Below are 18,683 nucleotides of genomic sequence, written 5' to 3'. Positions count from 1 at the left end.
TTGTTATTAATGTTCGTCGTTCATTAATCATCCACTTTCTAAACTCCCCTCTTGCCCCTCCCCTCCAAATCTCCCCCCTTGCCCCTCGCCTCCTAAACTCCCCCCAAAACCCCTCCCCTTCAAAACGTCCCCCCAACCCCTCCCCTTCAAATCTCCCCCCTGACAATCCCTCTCCAATTCTCCCCCCTCCCACCCTCTTCTCAAAGCTGCCACCTCCCGACTTCATCTCCCTTCTATCTCATACCTCCACCTCCCCCAACCTTCTACTTTCCTCTGCCACCCCTCAAAGAACCCCTCACTGTGCCTCATCCCATCACCATCAAACCTTTCATCCTCATCCTTCCCTTTCTTGTAACTCTTCTGTTGCCCCTACCCCACCCCTCCTCTCTTCTCTTCTGCACCCGATGCTCCCCCTCTCTCCTCATTAACGATATGGACCTCAAACATCCGAGGCCTTCGCTCAAACCTGATTGATCTCTCCATTCAGGTTACTTCTGACAATCCAGACTTGATCTGCTTAACAGAAACTTTCCTCCTTCAAGATGTCTCCGATTCCTTAATATCTCTTCCTGGTTACTCCCTCCTCCGGTATGATAGACCTGAGCCTCGTCCTGGTGGTGGGGTTGCTATCTTTATCAAAAACTCTCTTTATCACTCTCCTTGCACTGCCCTCTCTCCACCCCACCCCCCACGAGTACCGCTGGCTACGGCTTCCTCTCCGCTCCCACCTTTTGTTCATATGTGTTCTGTACCGTCCTCCAAACAGTGATGACTCCATTTACATGTCGCTGTCTGACAACATGTACTAACTTCTATCAACTCATCCCAACTCTCTCTTCCTCATATTTGGCGACTTCAACTGTCATCATGCCAGCTGGCTGGGTGTGGGTTCCTCTCTCACCAGTCATGGCACCTCAGCAAAGGACTTCTGTGACTCATTGGGACTGAAGGATGGAAAGTATGGATGGACTGAAGGAAAAGATGAACACGTGGAAGGAATGTATGGAGACAAAAGGTCTGAAGGTGAATATCGGAAAGACGAAGGTGATGGCAAGTGGTAAAGCATGTGGTGAGGTGGAAAGAACTGGGAACTGTGCTGTGTGTAGGAAGGGTGTCGGAGTGAACTCCATTCAGTGTACAATGTGCGCTGAGTGGGTTCATCAAAAATGTAGTGGTCTGAGAGGGTCATTAACCAGTGTGGCAGCTACATTCAAATGTAAGGTGTGCACAGAGGGAGCTGCAGATGGAGGAAATGTTGAGTTGGATCTTGGAGACGGCGTGAAGCTGGAAGGTGTGAAAACATTTTGCTACCTCGGAGACATGCTGAATGGAGAAGGTGGATCAGACTCGGCAACGGTTGCTCGAGTGAGATGTGCATGGAAGACGTTTCGGGAATTGAGTGGCGTGCTGATGATGAGGGGAGTGTCGTTGAAGCTGAAGGGAAAGGTGTATGCTGCATGTGTGAGAAGTGTTATGATTTATGGGAGCAAGACATGGGTAATGAACGTAGAGCAGCAACGAAGGTTGGAAAGGGTGGAAATGCGAATGGTTCGACGGATGTGCGGAGTATCGTTGAGAGAGAGGAAGACAAATGATGAATTGCGAAAGATGATGGGAATAGAGCCTGTGATTGATGCTGTGAAGAGGAACAGGTTGAGATGGTTTGGTCATGTGTTGAGGAAGGATGAAAGTGACTGGTTGAGAAGAGTGATGGAAATGAATGTAGAAGGAAGTAGAAGACGGGGAAGACCGAGAAAGACTTGGCTAAAGATGGTGGAAGAAGAAATGCGGGCAAGGGGGTTAACAAGGAGAGATGCAGAAAATAGGGCAAAATGGAGATGATTGTCATGGGGACCGCAAGGCTAACCCCCGCTCTAGCAGGGAAAATGGCCTTTAAAATGCATGTTGTTGTTGTATTGGGACTGACACAATCTGTCAATTTCCCGACCCGGATCTCAGTCAATGGAGTATATTCTCTTCTAGACTTGCTTATGACAAACTTCCCTGCAAATGTCTGCTGCTCTTCTTCTGCTCCAAACGGTTCTTCTGATCATGTGCTTGTTAAAGTGGACATCTCTCTGGCCATTCTCAGAGAGCCTCCTCAGCACCGACGAGTCTGGCGTTTCACTCAGACCAACTGGCACGGTCTTCAAGCAGCCATCAATCATCTGGACTAGTCTCCCATCTCTACTGCCTCTGACATCAATTCTTCCTGGGAATTCTTCCAAAGCAAACTGCTCTCTCTCTCATGCACAGATTTATCCCATCTCGTCTTCAGTTGTCTTACCCTTCCTCCCATCCATGGTACACTGAATCTTGTGGTGAGGCAGTTGCCCTGAAACAACTTGCCTTTGCCTCTTGGAAGGCAAACCCAACTGAAGGTAATCTCAGTTCCTTCCACCAAGTTCGAAACAAGTGTGCGTCTACCATCAGGAGTGCCAGAAAGCACTACCTCTCCACACACAAGAATTAACTCTCAAACCTGTCTCCTTCTTCCAAATCCTGGTGGCATCTGGTCAAATCCGTTTCTGGTGTTTGTTCCCCCTCCATCCCCTCCCTCACCTCAAATGGCTACACAGTTGAAACCGCACGTGACAGAGCCGAATGACTCAACTCTGTGTTTGCCTCAAAATCTTGTGTCCCAAACCCATCTCTCTCTGTTCCCACCTTACCCAGTCGAACCCAACTGCTCCTGGACTCTGTTTCCTTCTCTCCTGACAAGGTGGAGAAGTTTTTGTCAAACCTCGACTCTGATTCTGCAACTGGACCAGACGGCATCAGCCCACGGGTCCTAAAATCCTGCTCTGCGGCTCTTTCTCACCCTCTCTCTGTTCTTTTCACCCTCTCTTTTACTCAAGGTCATCTGCCAGCATCTTGGAAATCAGCAAACATTACCGCTTTACACAAAAAAGGTGCAAAAACAGATCCTTGCAACTACAGACCAATCAGCCTGCTCCCAATTATCAGCAAAGTAATGGAATCCATCATTGCTTCGGATATCAAATCCTTCCTCTTCTCCAATGGCTTGATCTCCGATCATCAATTTGGTTTCAGACCAGGTCATTCTACTCTGGACATGTTGCTTCTGCTGTCTCAACAATGGATGGAGGTCCTCAATGCCAAACAGGAAATCAGAGCTGTCTCCCTCGACATATCACGTGCCTTCGATACGGTCTGGCACCCCGCTCTGCCCACCAAACTCTCCTCCTATGGTATCCATGGAAATATCCACGCTTGGCTTGCGGACTTCCTCTCTGGTCGTAGTCAACGTGTGGCCCTGAATGGATTTCTCTCATCGCCCCTTCCTGTTCTGGCTGGAGTTCCCCAAAGTAGTGTTCTGGGCCCTGTGCTTTTTCTGGTCTTCATCAATGATCCCTCCGACTCTCTGAAAAATCCTCTCTATCTCTTCGCTGATGACTCCACTCTCTGCCGCTCCATTCCTCATCCGTCAGATCGGCAGCCTGCAGCCTCCTCACTCTTTGCAGACCTGGACAAAATCACAGACTGGTCAAACAAGTGGAACATGTCTTTCAATCCTGACAAATCTCACACTCTTACGATGTCTCTCCAAAAGGACCGACTGGACAAGCCTCCCATCTACTTTCTCAACAATCCTCTCCAAGAAGTTCTGTCGCTCAAGCTTTTGGGTCTCACTATCTGCCATGATCTTTCTTGGGAAAACCACATTGCCAAGCTGGCTTCCAAAGCCAGTCACCAACTGGGCATCTTCTGTCGTGTGAAGTCCTTCCTTGGCACAACCTGAGCTCCTCACCACATACAAGGCTTTCATCCGCAGCTTAATGGCATACTGCTCTCCCCTCTGGGCTGGTGCTCCTGCCTAACACCTAGCGCGGCTTCACGCTGTTGAAGCCAAAGCTTTCAGAATCATTGGAATCTCCCGCGATGAAGCTAACTCCGAGGACCTTTCACTCACTCACCGCAGGCAGGTTGGTCGTCTTTCTGTCTTCTACCGACTCCTGTCCGGCCTTGCTCCCCCAGCTCTCTCTGTGCTCTGTCCCCCAAATATTCCTACAGGTCGCACAAGATCTGCCAGCAACCCTCTTATGGTTAAACTGCCAAAATCTAAGCTCTCTGCTCACCTTCACTCTTTCATTCCCCTTTTTTCCCACCTCTGGAACAAACTCCCCCACTCTCTTCAATCCCACTCCTCCCTCCAGGTCTTTAAAACAGCTGTTCACCACCATCTCTTATCTTCCCCCATCCAAAACGTTGATCTTTTCTACCCCCGCTAATTCACCCCAGATACACTTTTTTGAAATTCCAACTTCTTTCCTGGAAGTCCTTGCAGTGTCCATATGTTTTATACCTCTCCCACTTCCCCCCCAAGCCCTCTCCCTCCCACAGTTCTCTCGATGTCCCTGCTCTCAAATGTTGTGTTTGTGTCCTTCCCACTCTCTCCCCATCTTGTCTAACGCTCCCCTTATTTTGTGTTTTAAGTGTCAGTTTGTGTCGGTTTGACTTTTTGTGTGATTAATGTTAGCTCTTTCACGAGCCTTGATCTTGTATACAAAAAAAAAAAAAAAAAAAGTCAAATGACATGGAGGTTAAAATTAAATAACGAGGAAACATCGGTGACCGACTCATGATATGTGGACATAAACATCGATTACATTTTGAGTTAATTATCTAATTATCTCACCAACTGAATAGAAATTTAAAAAGGGCTTCATTAGTTTTTGTGCATCGACGTCGTGTATCAAAACTATCTTTGAACCGCCTCACAGTACGAATAAATAAACAATGATATTGCCAGAAAGGAAGGAAGACTGACTGACTGACTGACTGACTGACTGACTACATTGTTAGGATTTAACAGCTCTTCCCAACTTTGTCCAAGATGAGCTATAAAATAAATAGAACTGGGCAAGGATAGACAACCGGTGGACAACAATTACAAACTGGCAACCTGGAGAAAACCCTGGAAGAAGCAGAGGTAACCAAAGATAAAATTGAAAATCTACCACAACACACAGCTTCAAATTGCATTGAATATCAAATAGGATGGGCCATGTTGAGGTAGGCCTTTGTCCTGTAGTGGTCCAAGTCGGACCATCAAATTGAGCTGTATTGCATCAATATGACAGCAATGTCATGGAAAACCAAGCAGGGTTCATCCTCCGTGATAAACTGGATGAGGGGTATGCACCCGGGGTTAGGAAGGGGGCGAACACCCAAGACAGGGTCAGACTCCCAAGGGTCAGACTCCCAAGGCTATGCATGGTGTTGACACCAGAAGCCTTTTCATGTGATTGCTGCGAATTGTTCAATGTTGTATTTGGCAAACACTTATGCTCCCACAGCAGTAGAAAGCACAATCGTATATGCGGCAATGGTTCCCAATACACCTTGAGTGACAATAAAATATACACTCCAAAACGCGAAGGGTGCCCATGTCATGTGACCCATGAGTGCGCAAAATAACTCGACAATGCATTATGTAATAAAGACGGGAGATAGGATTCAAAAGAACGTACCGGGACATCCGAGTGCGATCCAGTCCCCAGTAGCATTGATCGAAATCGAGGAGATGCGCTGATTAGAAACGCTGCACGGTAAAAGGTTAACGGTCAAATGCAGCACGAGGTGAAACTACCTCACATGCCGCTCGTCAATGAGGCACAAAACGTGGTGTACTACCGGTAGCTGGATTGTGATGAAAAGTGTACAATAATTGCGTACGCCTCCAAATGGGGCAAAGCATATCCAGTAGGGATGGGTTTTCCAGTAAATACCTCAGGGAATGTATCAAGGTGAAATCTGGAAGCTCGTGGATGTGAAAGATCCCCGAAGCAAAGCCCGATACCATTATATGCGACTGTTTGTGAAACGTCGAGGCCGTGACAGAATCAAACTCTCCCTCTTTGTTGAAATGATACCTGCACAAGCCATAGAAAATATGTGCAACAGAAGGATCGTAAAAATGAAGGCAAAACTAAAAAATCACTGGATGTGTCTACAACGGACACTACGGAATAAATGATCAAGCACGAGTGTAAAACTCAATACTGTTCATGAAGCGGTGAATAATGAAGCGGATATTTGTAAAAACAAAAACAAAAACGGTCACACGGTCTAAGTCCGAATTATTGTAAGGATAATTGTAAGTTTGTTGTAAGCTTTGTTGTAAGTAAGTAAGGTCCGAATAATTGTAAGCAACTTGAGATTTATAAATAACAGCTTCAACTAAGATTCAAGTATGACCGAGGCAAAGACCAAAGCACCCTCCATGCTCGTCTGAAGTACTATAGAGACCAAAAGGTCTCTATAGGTCGCAACCTATTGCTTATAACTGTTCTTATAACCTATATAGTCCATGTGTTATCTACCTCTTCCACCTCCCCCCCCCCCCCCCTTCCCATGCCGCCTCCCCCCAAGCCCTCTCCCTCCAACAGATCTTCCGTTGTCTCTGTTCTCTGCTGTTGTACTTATGTGCTTCCCTCTCTCTCCCCATCTTGTCTCCCGCTCCCTTTATTGTATGTTTTTGTGAGTCCGTTTTTTTTTGTGATTGATGTTAGCTCTTACACGAGCCTCGATCTTGTATAAAAATAAAAATAAAATAAAAATTAAAAAGGGTTCCTTGCGTGTCTGGCTGAAGCCTGCAGTGCTTGGCTGAGGACATCCGCAGCCATGATACACGTATACCTCTCTTAAACGGTTACTTACTTAGCTGCCCGTGCGTAGTTGACTTTGCCCTTCGCCTTAACTTTGCCACTCTTTCCACGAATCTCCAATTTCTTCTTTGCCTTTTTCCGCCCGACTGTGTCGGCCAGGCGTGCGATAAGGCCGGAAGGAGGCGTGTCACATTCCCAGACACACAGTGTGCCATCCCGGCTCACTGTATATAGCTGAAACACAATAACAATCCAAAGGTAGTATTCCATAATTTCATAAAACAAACAGATTTTGTGAATTTAAATATTAATAATAATAATAATAATAACTAGAACTGCCACTTTATAACTGCTGGCAGTGATGACCGGTTTCCTCCACTTTCCAGTTTGATAAAACCCCGCTTTAATCGGACACGCTTTGATACACCACTTTCATTGGACAAGATTTGATACAACCCTTCTTTGATACAACCTCACTTTCATCTGACAAAATTTGATACAACCCTTCTTTGATACAACCCCACTTTCGTACAACCCCGCTTTCATCGGACACGCTTTGATACAGCCCCGCTGAGACAACCCTTCTTTGATACAACCCCACTTTCGTACAACCCCGCTTTCATCGGACATGCTTTGATACAGCCCCGCTTTACCTTTGATACAACATTGCTTTCATACAACCCCACTTTCATCATAATTGAAACTACACCAAAAAGTCATATGGCTGGAGAAGATAAAATGTAGAGTTTCTTCTTCTTCACACAATAACAACTGCTACCTTCCAGACCGTACAATCAATCATGTTCAAATTTTAAACACTTATTCCAATTGAGGACATCTATGTTAGGTCAAAGTTTCACGTTAATCAATCAAGCGGTTCAAGAGAATTCTGTTTTTTAATAATACCCTTCAATTATTATTTACTAGCGTGAATCGGCGCGTTCCGCGCACCTCACCACACGTCGTTTCAGTGGGGTAGGCATCTTTGACCATTTTGATGTCTTTTGGGTTTCATGGTGTTTTGGGTCTTCATGGCCATTTGGGTCTTCAGGGTCTTTTGGATCCTCTGGGCCTTTAAGGGTATTTTGGGTCTTCAGGGTCTTCAAAGGCTTTTGGGTCTTAAGGTTCTTTTGGTTCTTCTTGGTCTTTAAGGGTCTTTTTGGGTCTTCGGGTTATTTTTGGTCTTCGTGGTCTTTTGGGTCTTCAGGGTTTTTTTGGTCTTCGGGGTATTTTGGGTCTTCAGGGTATTTTTGGTCTTCCGGGTCTTTGGTGTCTTCAGAGGCTTTCGGGTCTTTAGGGTCTTCGGGGTGTTTTGGGTCTTCGGGATGTTTTGGGTCTTCGGGATGTTTTTGGCCTTCGGGGTGTTTTGGGTCTTCGGGGTGTTTTGGGTCTTCGGGGTGTTTTGGGTCTTCGAGGTGTTTTGGGTCTTTGGGTATTCAGGGTCTTTTTGAGTCTCAGGGCCTTGAAGGGTATTTTGGGTCTTTGGGGGTCTTCAGGGTATTTTGGGTCTTCAGGAGTCTTGGTGGTCTGAAGGGTCTTGGGGGAATTAAAGGGTCATCAAAGGTCTGAGGGGTCTCAGCAGTCTTAACACAATTAAGAGGTTTAATTAAGAGGGTAGTAATTTTATTTGAAGAAGAAGAAGACGTTTTCGTCGCATATAAACATACATACATAGTGACATACAGAACCTTATACGTTTGCTTATAATAAGATGGCTGCCAAACCGAACAGCCAATCATGTTGAAATTTTACACACTTATTCCACTTGACCCCTTCTACATTACTTTCAAGATTCAAGTCGATCAATGAAGTGGTTCAATAGATATAAGGTTTTTGAGACTTCCGTTGAATTAATTTATCGCTGCCAAACCATGTGTCCTCTCAAATTCCAAAAGGTCGTTTTAGCACTCAGACATGGGGAACATATTTCTTAAGTTACCACACAATATGTTTAAGAATGAGGTAGATAGGTTTTAAAGTTTTATGCTTCAAAACGTCATAACTTCTAAACCATGTGACCTATGACGTCACGATAGTTGAACATTTTGTTCGGCATGGATATGCGATCATGCATGCAAAGTTTGGGCTCGATCTGTTCAGCCATTCCGGAGAAAAAGGGGTTTGTTGTTTTTCACGAAAAACAATATGGCAGCCGAACCATGTGACCTATGACCTCGAATTTTTTGGGATTATGAATTTTTCTTTCACTTAGGTCATACACAAAAATATATTTTTCGTGGCATCCATGGTTCTATTTGTCGAATTCTAACCCAATAACGTTAGCACTTTTGATATTCTAGATGAACATATTCTTTGGTCCCAATGCAGAGTTCTTTAGAATGAGCCATGATTCAATTTTTTCCATTGAGCTGTTTCAGAGATATTGAGGGGCAAAGTTGAAGGTTTATTCCAAGATGGCGCCCATACCACGTGACCTATGATGTCATAGATAGCAGTAAAAAGTTTTTACAGGTTTAGCCAATCACGTGTTGAAATTTCATGCCAATCAGACCAATGTTTGCAGAGAACGTTAATTTTAAAGTTTTCGGACCTGGAAACGAGGGGAAGGGTGGAGGGGCAATGCGGAAGAATAAGAAAAACTCTACAAATGAATGAATGAATGATCGTTTTAAGGCCATTTTCCCCGCTAGAGCGGGGGTTAGCCTTGCGGGCCCCATGACAATCATGGTTCCCTGTTTGAGGCAATGTTTTTATGGCCGGATGCCCTTCCTGACGCCAACCCTTGGTCACGCTCTTACGATGCGCAGGGATACGGTGTACCTATTCTAAATCGGGGTACACACCGTGATCATTCATCCCTGCAAGCTGGTACTCAATTTGCCGACCTCGGAAGGATGACAGGCTGAGTCAACCCCCCTGGCGTTAATTCAGCGATCGACCGGGATTCGAACCCAGTATCCTAGGATCCCTAACCGCTAAGCTAACACCAGGCTAATAAAAAAAATTTTAAAAATAAAAAACTACGAATAACAATTGGTATTCCTCTGCATTGGATGAAGAGGAAACCTAATAACTAGAACTGCAAGCAGCGATTCCAAGCAAAATGGCCGCCATACTACGTGACTGATTATGTCATCATTTCAATAAATTTTCATCATCAGTAGTCGATCATATCTGTAAATTTTGGTTTGGATCGGTTAAGGCTAAGTGGTTCTGGAATTATGGATTTTCAATACCTTTTCCTGTAATCCAAGAGGGCCGCCATACCATGTGACTCATGATGTCATAGTTTGTATAACCCATAGCAATGGCGACTGTGTCGCCAATATGCCTCTGCATAGTCCCACGATGGGTATATGCCCTCGTTCACTGTCCTAAAAATAAACAAGTTTGATTTAAATCCCTTCAGCCGTTTTCAAGTATCACATTTTCGCCAGCCATGACAGGTTTCACATCGGTCAGTGAAGCGCTTTCAGAGAAGGGATTTTATTTCAGAGAAGGGATTTTTTTAATTATCGGCTTTCAAGCTGTACGGCTGCCACACCACATGACATATGACCTTTAAAAATGTACACTCTGCATATGTATGTGTCAGGGATCACATTTGTGAAGTTTTGTGTTGATCGGATAAGGTTCGTTTTTCAATCCAAAATGGCTGCCTAACCACGTGACCGACGACATCATCATTTTCAAACTATATGCAACAATGGTGTTAGATGATATTTGTAAAATTTCGCATTGATAGGGTAAGCGGTTACAGAGATATAATTATTTAATATTTTCCTTCAATCCAATATCGCTGCCACACCATGTGACCAATGATGTTTTCATGATAATCTTTTAATCGCCATGCCTAGTCAATGACACACGTAAAGTTTTGAGTCAATCAATTTGGTGGTTTGGGAGAAGATGTTATATGAGGTTTTAGGTTAAATCCAATATGGCTGCCAAACCATGTAACCTATGATGTCATAAATTTAATATTTCAACACAAATGGGTCATAGATTATGTGCATGCAACTTCAGATTTTTAGGATAAGGAATTGGATTAAAACTTTTTTGGCTGGTATACCACTTCACCGATGATGTCATCAATATCATGCTTTTGTTCCCCATTGGAAGTACTTGACAATGTGCCAAGTCTCAAATTTTTCCATTCCGCGGTTTCCGAGAAATAATCTTTTAATTATTTGCGTTTAATCCAAGATGGCTGCCATACCACGTGACCGACATCACAATTATCATTTAAAAAAACATTCTGCATGGGTGTCACTCCTACCCTGAAAGTTTTGCCTCAATCGGACATGCAGTTGCTGAGAAAAATGAGGTTTAGCCCGAACGGACAGAAGGACAGACGGACAACCCGAAAACATAATGCCTCCGGCCACCTTCGGGGGCGGAGGCATAAAAATATTGCTCATATCTATTCAATCATTACGTATGAAGTTTCGGATTGATCCGTTGAGTGGTTCTGAAGATATAGATTTTCAAATACTTTTTCCTTAAATCCAAGATGGCCGCCATACCAAGTGACTTATAATGTCATAGTTCAGAAATATTTTTCCTCACGGGGAGTTGATCATACATATGAAATTTCGTATCCGTTCAGCAGTTCTGGAGAAAAAGGTCATGGGGAGTTAAAGGTTTTCCTTAAATCCAAGATGGCCGCCATATCACATGACTGATGACATCATAGTTTACAAATATTTTTCCCCACATCGGTTGTTCATCATATGTATGACATTTTGCATTTATCCGTTAAGAGGTATTCCAGAAAATATTATTTCTTTATTTCCTTAAATTCAAGATGGCAGCCAAACCACATGACTGATGAAGTCATAGTTTTCAAATATTGCCCTCCATCAGAATGTAAACAAGAGTTTTAAGTTTAATATTGTTACTGATCGCGGTTTAGATGTTATGATGGGCCGAGCGGATGGTCCAACCGCGACCGTTACAGGATCCCCGACTCACCCGATTCACCCAGAACTTTGGCCGTATCGCACCGCAGCTGCCCAATCTGGGAAAAGACTAAAACGACGAAATGCAAAGAGGAAAAGGAATAAGACGAGAAGACGGACAGAAGAGTAATTGGATTTATTATACACACAAGCAAAAAGAAAGCAGTCACGTTTATTTACAACACATAAGACGCAGGTGACACAGTGCAAATACAGTGGAACCTCGACTTACGAGTGCCCCAACTTACGAGTTTTTCGAGATACGAGCCGTCACTCTGGCAGTTTATTGCTTTGAGATGCGAGCCGAGATCCGAGTTACGAGCTTTCGCCACCCGGTCACGTGGTTATCTTGCCGTGCACGTACAGTATCTCTGTCGTATAGCGCTAATGATATATAACGCCGCCGATAATGATATGATAATTTATGATAATCTATGCAGCACGACGTGGTCCTCACGTCACACAAGGCGCCTTTGCCGGCGCAAAACGGCTCTCTCAGGGTCAAACTCGGTATCGTTTTGAGTGCACGGTTCAGACCTTCAAGAAAAAGTTTATTTTGTAAAAATCGAGCCACGCGTTCAAAAGATATGACCGGTTTTGTTCGCCGGCACGTCGGCGCTCGAATCGAATCGAGTTAAAACGAACACTGCCGTTGTCGGGTCCGTCTGAGACAACCACCGGGCCTAGAACGCTGGGACCGGTCTCGTTGGATAGGCCTGGATCAGATCTCGAAACGCTGGAAGCTGCACCTCTCTGTGATAATCTTGTGGACCATGACAAGAGATCGTGCGACACGTGGTTATCATGCCGTGCAAGTACAGTATCTCTGCCGTCAACTTGTTCAGAGTGCCGGCGATAGCTCGCCTTCTCTTTGTGGAAAACACGGTGAGATCCTTAACATCCAACAACTAATGGGACGCAAACGGGGCGCCCAGTTTAGCGGTACACACATTGATGAATCACCCTGCCTGTGATTCACCCATGACAGGTTATAGCTGGGTCGGGATTCAAACCCAGGCTGGACAGTTTAGACTTTAGAGTCAAGTGTGCGTACCTCCAGTCCAGGCCATCCTGCCAACTTGTATGCTGCATACAGGTGAAATATAAAGCGCGAGATATTTTTATATATACTGTATATTTAAAAAAAAATTGGTATGGTTTTTGGCGGGCTGGAACGGATTAATAGCATTTCAATGCATTTCAATGGGGAAATTTGATTTGAGATACGAGCAATTTGACTTACGAGCTCGGTCACGGAACGGATTAAACTCGTAAGTCAAGGTTCCACTGTACTAGCTTATACAGACTTAATTAACCCAGGGACAGAACAAACAAAACAAACTCACGTACACAAGAAGGGTGGAAAGGCAGGAGGTGGATGGCTGGAGGGAGAGGAAGGTCCAAGGGGGTCCTGCAGCACGATCGGCGCGTTTAGCAGCCGCCGTTCCTTCACGGCCTTGCTCAAAACCGCCGTCCAGGCCCCAAGTGGCTGTTGTTGCTGCTGTGGCCTCCGCTGCTTTCCCAGGACTTGTCTGACTCGTCTGGTCCAAACCCTCAACTCTTTCTTGGTCCACTCACTCCTCACCACCGACTCCTCACCGCAACCAACGCAACCACTGACCACCACCACCGACTCCTCACCGCAACCAACGCAACCAACTGACCACCTACTCCACTGACTGACTCCCTCACGCCACTTGCGCGCGCGCCTTTATAGCGCCTCCGGCGATCAAGCCGCCGGCCTTCAGGACACGCCCATCGGTGTGCTCACCTCGGCCCTGGTTGGTCATGCGACCCTCTGGCTCCGCCCTTGATGACGACGGGCGGGCACGCCCCTCTTCCCCGACCCGAGCACTTGTTCAATGGTGGTTTTGGAGGGGAGGTAATTGGCAATCGAGGCTCGGCAATGACGAAAGGGGATGTGAAAGGAAAGGAGATTTTGGGGATGGGAATGAAAGGGGATCTATTCTCTTTCACTGGTGCAATGGAGTACTTCAATTAATGGGAGACACAGCCTTACCCTAAAACACAGAATAAGATATAACTATCAAACAGGGGTATTCTATTATTGGCTGACGTGTATGCTTGTGGACTAATTATGGGATGCCCTTTCACCTTTACACAGCTCCGGAGGTAGGGGGGCGCAGAATAAACAATAATAATAATAATACAGCACACAATCAAAAAAAATACAGTCCTCATATCCGCAACAATATCAATCGGACAAGCGGTTTCGGATAAGTATATTTTTAGTTATATTTTAAAATCCAATATGGCCGCTAAACCACGTGAACAATGACTTTTTTATTTTTTATTTTACAAACTTATCCCTATGGCTAGGCGATCATCTCTCTATAATGCAAGCAATCTCTGTGTGTCTGTGTGTCTATCTGTGTGTATGTCTGTGATCGCTGTTTCTCGACAACCACTGGTCCGATCTAAGTGAAACTTGCCAGGTATATTGCTGGGGACCTGAGGATGTGCCTTTTCAAGGTTTGCTATTAATCGGACAAGTGGTTACCAAGTTATGGCCATTTATTTAGCAAACACATACGTTTTGTACGTGAACGAAGGAACAGCGAAGGACGAGAGCGAAGACCGAAGGAACGATGAAAGTTTTAATTTTTATTTGCACGTACGGTCAAGCTACAGCGAAGGAACCGCGTGTGTTTGTTGTTTCTGCCTCGCGGTTTGAAAAATTGAAGAATTGGCCATTAAAACTAATTTGCGATTAATCGTAACTGCGATATGCGAACTTCCGGACAGTGAGGACTTCCGGAATTAGGGATAGTGACGACTTACTGTCTCGATTGTATCTTTCTACTATCTTACTATCTCATACGTATATCTATACTATCTTATCTATCTTATACTTACTGTCTATATACTTAGTCTATATTACAGATTGATTGTAGTTAAACACAATGCCCCAATCCATTCGTCGTTTATGACAGCGAAGGAACGAAACTGCGCGTCGTGCACGCGCAATGGAATCTGACGAAGCACGAGCTGCTCGCCTGACGCTACGCGTGTGACAAGGCGTCGTGCAGCTGAAACGGATGAAGAACGAGCTGCTCGCTTGGCAGACAACACTGGACGCGTGACAAGGCGTCGGTGCAGACGAAACGGATGAAGAACGAGCTGCTCGCTTGGCAGACAACACTGAACGCGAGGCAAGGCGTCGTGCAGAAGAAACGGATGAAGAACGAGCTGCTCGCTTGACAAGCGACGCTACGCGCGTCACAAGGCGTCGTGCAGAACAAACGGATGAACGGATGAGAACAAACGTACGGGCACGCACTAGTATTTGTAAAATTTCGCATCGATCCATTCAGCAGTTCTGGAGAAGAAGATGTTTTTCATTTATGAAGTCATAGGCAATGGCAGCCAATGTAGGTCAAATAGTCAGGTTCAGTATGTCCAGATTTAAAGTTTCGTTGGATTTTTTGGGGGATTTAGAAAACTATATATTGTTACGCAACCGCGATTAACACCACAGTTGCGGATGGCCGATTGCGAGGCTTTACACTCCCGAGGCGAAAACTCAATGGCGGATTCCAAATCAACACAAAGTTAAACGCGCGGAATGGCGGACACAGCAAGCTCCGCAGCCTTATCTATTAAAATGAAACACCCAGGAAACTGCGTTCAGATATATACAGAAAATAATACAAGGATTTATTATTGAAAAGTAAAGACAGTGAAAAAGCCCGCGCCGGTAATAACTCTAATAAGCCTAAATTGGGATCCCACGCACAACAGATTCCAAACACGATACGAGGGAGATGAATACGAAAATAACACGTCTTTTAGTTTTATGCAAAGTGTATTCGCGGGTACGGTGGTCGTCTCGTCTTTGTCGTCTTGGTGGCCGCCGTCCAACACCCGGCTCCTTTCGTCCCGCGGCATGCCTCGCTCCAAGTTCCACGGCCCCGAGCACCACCAGGCCTCGTCGGTTCAACGGCACACCCACTCCACGAGCTCCCTTGCTCCAAAGGTCCCACGCAGGGCTGCACAAAGCAAACGACTCCACTTGACTCGACTCTCTGCGGGAGTGCTGGCGCGGGAGTGCTGGCAGCCAACTGCCAAGTGCCAAGTGCCAGCTGCCAACTCCTCAGTGCCAACTCTCAGTGCCAACTCTCCGTGCCAACTCTCCGTGCCAACTCTCCGTGCCAACTCTCAGTGCCAACTCTCCCAAAAGGCGTCCGACCGTCGATCATATCTCTGGCCGATGAGGTCACATTGGCGCACTCCTCAGCCAATAAAAAGCCTCCCAACTCGCCGGCTCACCCAGGTCACGCCCTCTGCGGCATCACTCTACTCTCCCGTCCCCGACCCCCGCGGTCCTTGTGTTATAACACGTGCCAGGCGAGGTTTGTAGGCCTTGGAGGTGTAAACGGTGGCGGCCAATTGTGGCGGTGGTTTTGGCCTGGTTTCCTGTCCGTTTGTTCCGAAGTCATTGTCAGGGAAAGGAATTATTTAATGTTGCGCTAAGGACCTAACTAATGTTTATGTGGTTTGGAGTGCCATAATGGACAAAGGTTTGACTACTAGGTGAAACTCACAGGGGCGTTACCTTTAATCCCTCACTATTTAACACCCGAATCTCCAGGTAGATCCACAATCATACATATTACCCCGACAAACGCCTAAACATCAAGAACTTATTACATGTAGAGTCCCTGTCACGACAGTCGAATACCTACCTATCAGATCTACCTCGCTCTAGATGTTGCTCTACCAAAATTCATAACAATATTTTTGGAAACGACATTGTATAGTCAGTCAGAAAACCAATGTTGCTATTTGCACAGACTCCTGTATGGCGGCCATCTTGGATTTTCAAAATTGCCGCCGTATAACTAATTTTTCTCAATATCTCAGCTTCTAAATAACATAGAGCTTTGATTCTAACGGCTAAACATACATTTTCAAGGGCCCCGAATCCAATGGTAACAAGTTCGATAAGCTAGACATGACCATAGAGCTCCTATGTGGCGGCCATCTTGGATTTTTCAAACTGGCCGCCGTAAACTTGATGTTTCTCGATATCTCAGCTTCTAAACAACATAAAGCTTTGATTCTAACGGCTAAACATACATTTTCAAGGGCCCTGAATCCAATGGTAACAAGTTCGATAAGCTAGACATGACCATAGAGCTCCTATGTGGCGGCCATCTTGGATTTTTCAAACTGGCCGCCGTAAAATTGATGTTTCTCAGGATCTCATCTTGTAAATAAGACGGAGCTTTGATTTTTCTAAATCCCAAAAACAATCCAACGAAATCTAAAATCTGGACATGCTGAACCTGACTGTGTTGACTGTAATGAGAAATACTATTCTACTGCGAGTGTTTTGCCCTTTGTGGGCCTCCATGGAGAACTCAGGCATTGATGATGCTTGGGTAGAAGCTGATGTCTATGGTCCAGCCACGACGCGGCAAATCCTGAAATGTACACACTACAAGCGGTCTCTCCGTGCCCATATATATTCATATGTAGCACTTTATGAAATGGTTCTGGAGGAGTTCTTGAAGGACAACCCACAAGTAAAGGATGTGTGTTTCGAGGCAACAGAGGGAGTAGCAGCTGCCTGTGCTGAGACGAACAAGTGCACGAAAGCTGAATCTGTAAAACAAGCAAACACCAAACTCCTTCAAGTCTTGACATCTGATGGGGTGGTGACGGCACTCGACGAGTGGGAAGCACGGAGATCCAAGAATGCAATGTTCAAGTCAATGATGAACTATCTACATCGGGTGGAGACAATCCTGTTATTCGTGGCAGCATCACGGAGTGCTGACCTGGTGCTTCACCTCCAAGCTGGAGAAGAACTGAGCAAGTTATTCTTTGCCATGGACCGGATCAAATACAAGCGGCTCTGGCCCCGATACATCGCAGACATGTATGACCTAAGAACCAATCACCCTAGGACCTGGGAAGAACTAGGAGATGGCAATCTATCAGTAACCAAGAATGACATCCCGTTTGTATCCATTGGACCAGATCATGCATGTGAACATCTGAACAAGCTGATGAAGATTCACTCTGGACTGATTGGCATCTCTAACAATGCCAATGCTAGACAGAGATTCTTCATGGTTACACCAGAATTATCACGCCTGTCAAAAGACTTCAAGAGTCAGTTTGGCCTGGAAGGTGACAAGATCACAGAACATCATGACCTTGGTCCAAGTGCAGTCAAGAGGGAGCATGAAGCAAACAACAAGATCAAGGCTGCGATACCGAGTCACGGGAATCCATTTGACACTGAAGGTGACAAGCTGCACAATGTGATAACGAATGCTTACATCCCAGACGAGTATGTACCACAGATCTTGAACATTGATGTCACTGGTCAGAAGTTGTATGAAGACTACGTGTCGGAGCGTATCAATGGAGATGTTAGCCTCTGGGCACCAGTCAAGAAGGAGAACAACAAGATGTTCACGTCTGGGAACAAGAGAACCACAGTGAAACTCAGAGACAGGACTGTGGATCTGAAGGAGACTAAGGAACTGTACGGAAGGCTCATGGTCCTTGCCAAGTCAAACAGAGACGTCAACCAGAAATATGCCATTGGAAATTACGAGTTCACTGTGACACCAAGAGCACTGTTCGCTCCAGATGGGACAATTCTTCCATGCACTGACAAGTCGAAGTTAATTCATCTCCTCGACAAGTTAGCAAGAGCAGAAATTCACCCCGAAGATCAGCAGCAGACACCAGCTGCAAGTGTTCTACAAGAAGATCCAATGGACACAAGAACTATGGCATCCACATCTAGTAAACCTACAAGTCGGAAGATTGCACTGGTGGATGGGATGGTACTTGTGCATAAGCTGACAAAGAAACCAGCCACTGTAGTGAAAGTCAACGACCTGGGTGAATGCTTCAATGACAGACTCATGTCTCTAACAAAAGATTGTGATGAGATCATACTGGTCTTTGACACGTACAAAAACGATTCTCTGAAGAGTGCTACCAGGGCTAAAAGAAGGCAAGGAAAGGATGCAGTACAGTATCAAGTCAGAGATGACACCAACATCAAACACATCCCAATGAGCAGATTCCTTTCTCATGACAAAACAAAGGCTGATCTGACTGACTATCTGGCAGCGAAAACTCT

General features: G+C 45.4%; 1 protein-coding gene across 2 annotated transcripts in view; it reads right to left on the bottom strand.

Moving 5' to 3' along the window:
• LOC137434165 (periodic tryptophan protein 2 homolog) overlaps window positions 1–18,683 on the bottom strand; it is a 44,881-nt gene that overhangs the window by 16,736 nt on the left and 9,462 nt on the right. For both annotated transcript variants that reach the window (XM_068126893.2, XM_068126891.2), the window contains exons 7-9: window positions 6,685–6,866; window positions 5,754–5,897; window positions 5,496–5,566 (exon numbers count right to left, since the gene is read on the bottom strand). In XM_068126893.2, the coding sequence (XP_067982994.2) occupies window positions 5,496–5,566; window positions 5,754–5,897; window positions 6,685–6,866 (397 nt within the window). The remainder of the gene's footprint in view (window positions 1–5,495; window positions 5,567–5,753; window positions 5,898–6,684; window positions 6,867–18,683) is intronic.

Source organism: Myxine glutinosa, chromosome 10, assembly GCF_964187855.1.
Source record: "Myxine glutinosa chromosome 10, kmMyxGlut1.1, whole genome shotgun sequence".
In the NCBI taxonomy this organism is placed as follows: domain Eukaryota; kingdom Metazoa; phylum Chordata; class Myxini; order Myxiniformes; family Myxinidae; genus Myxine; species Myxine glutinosa.
The sequence above is the reverse complement of the archived record's forward strand: the minus strand, read 5'-3'. Positions and strand labels throughout refer to the sequence as shown.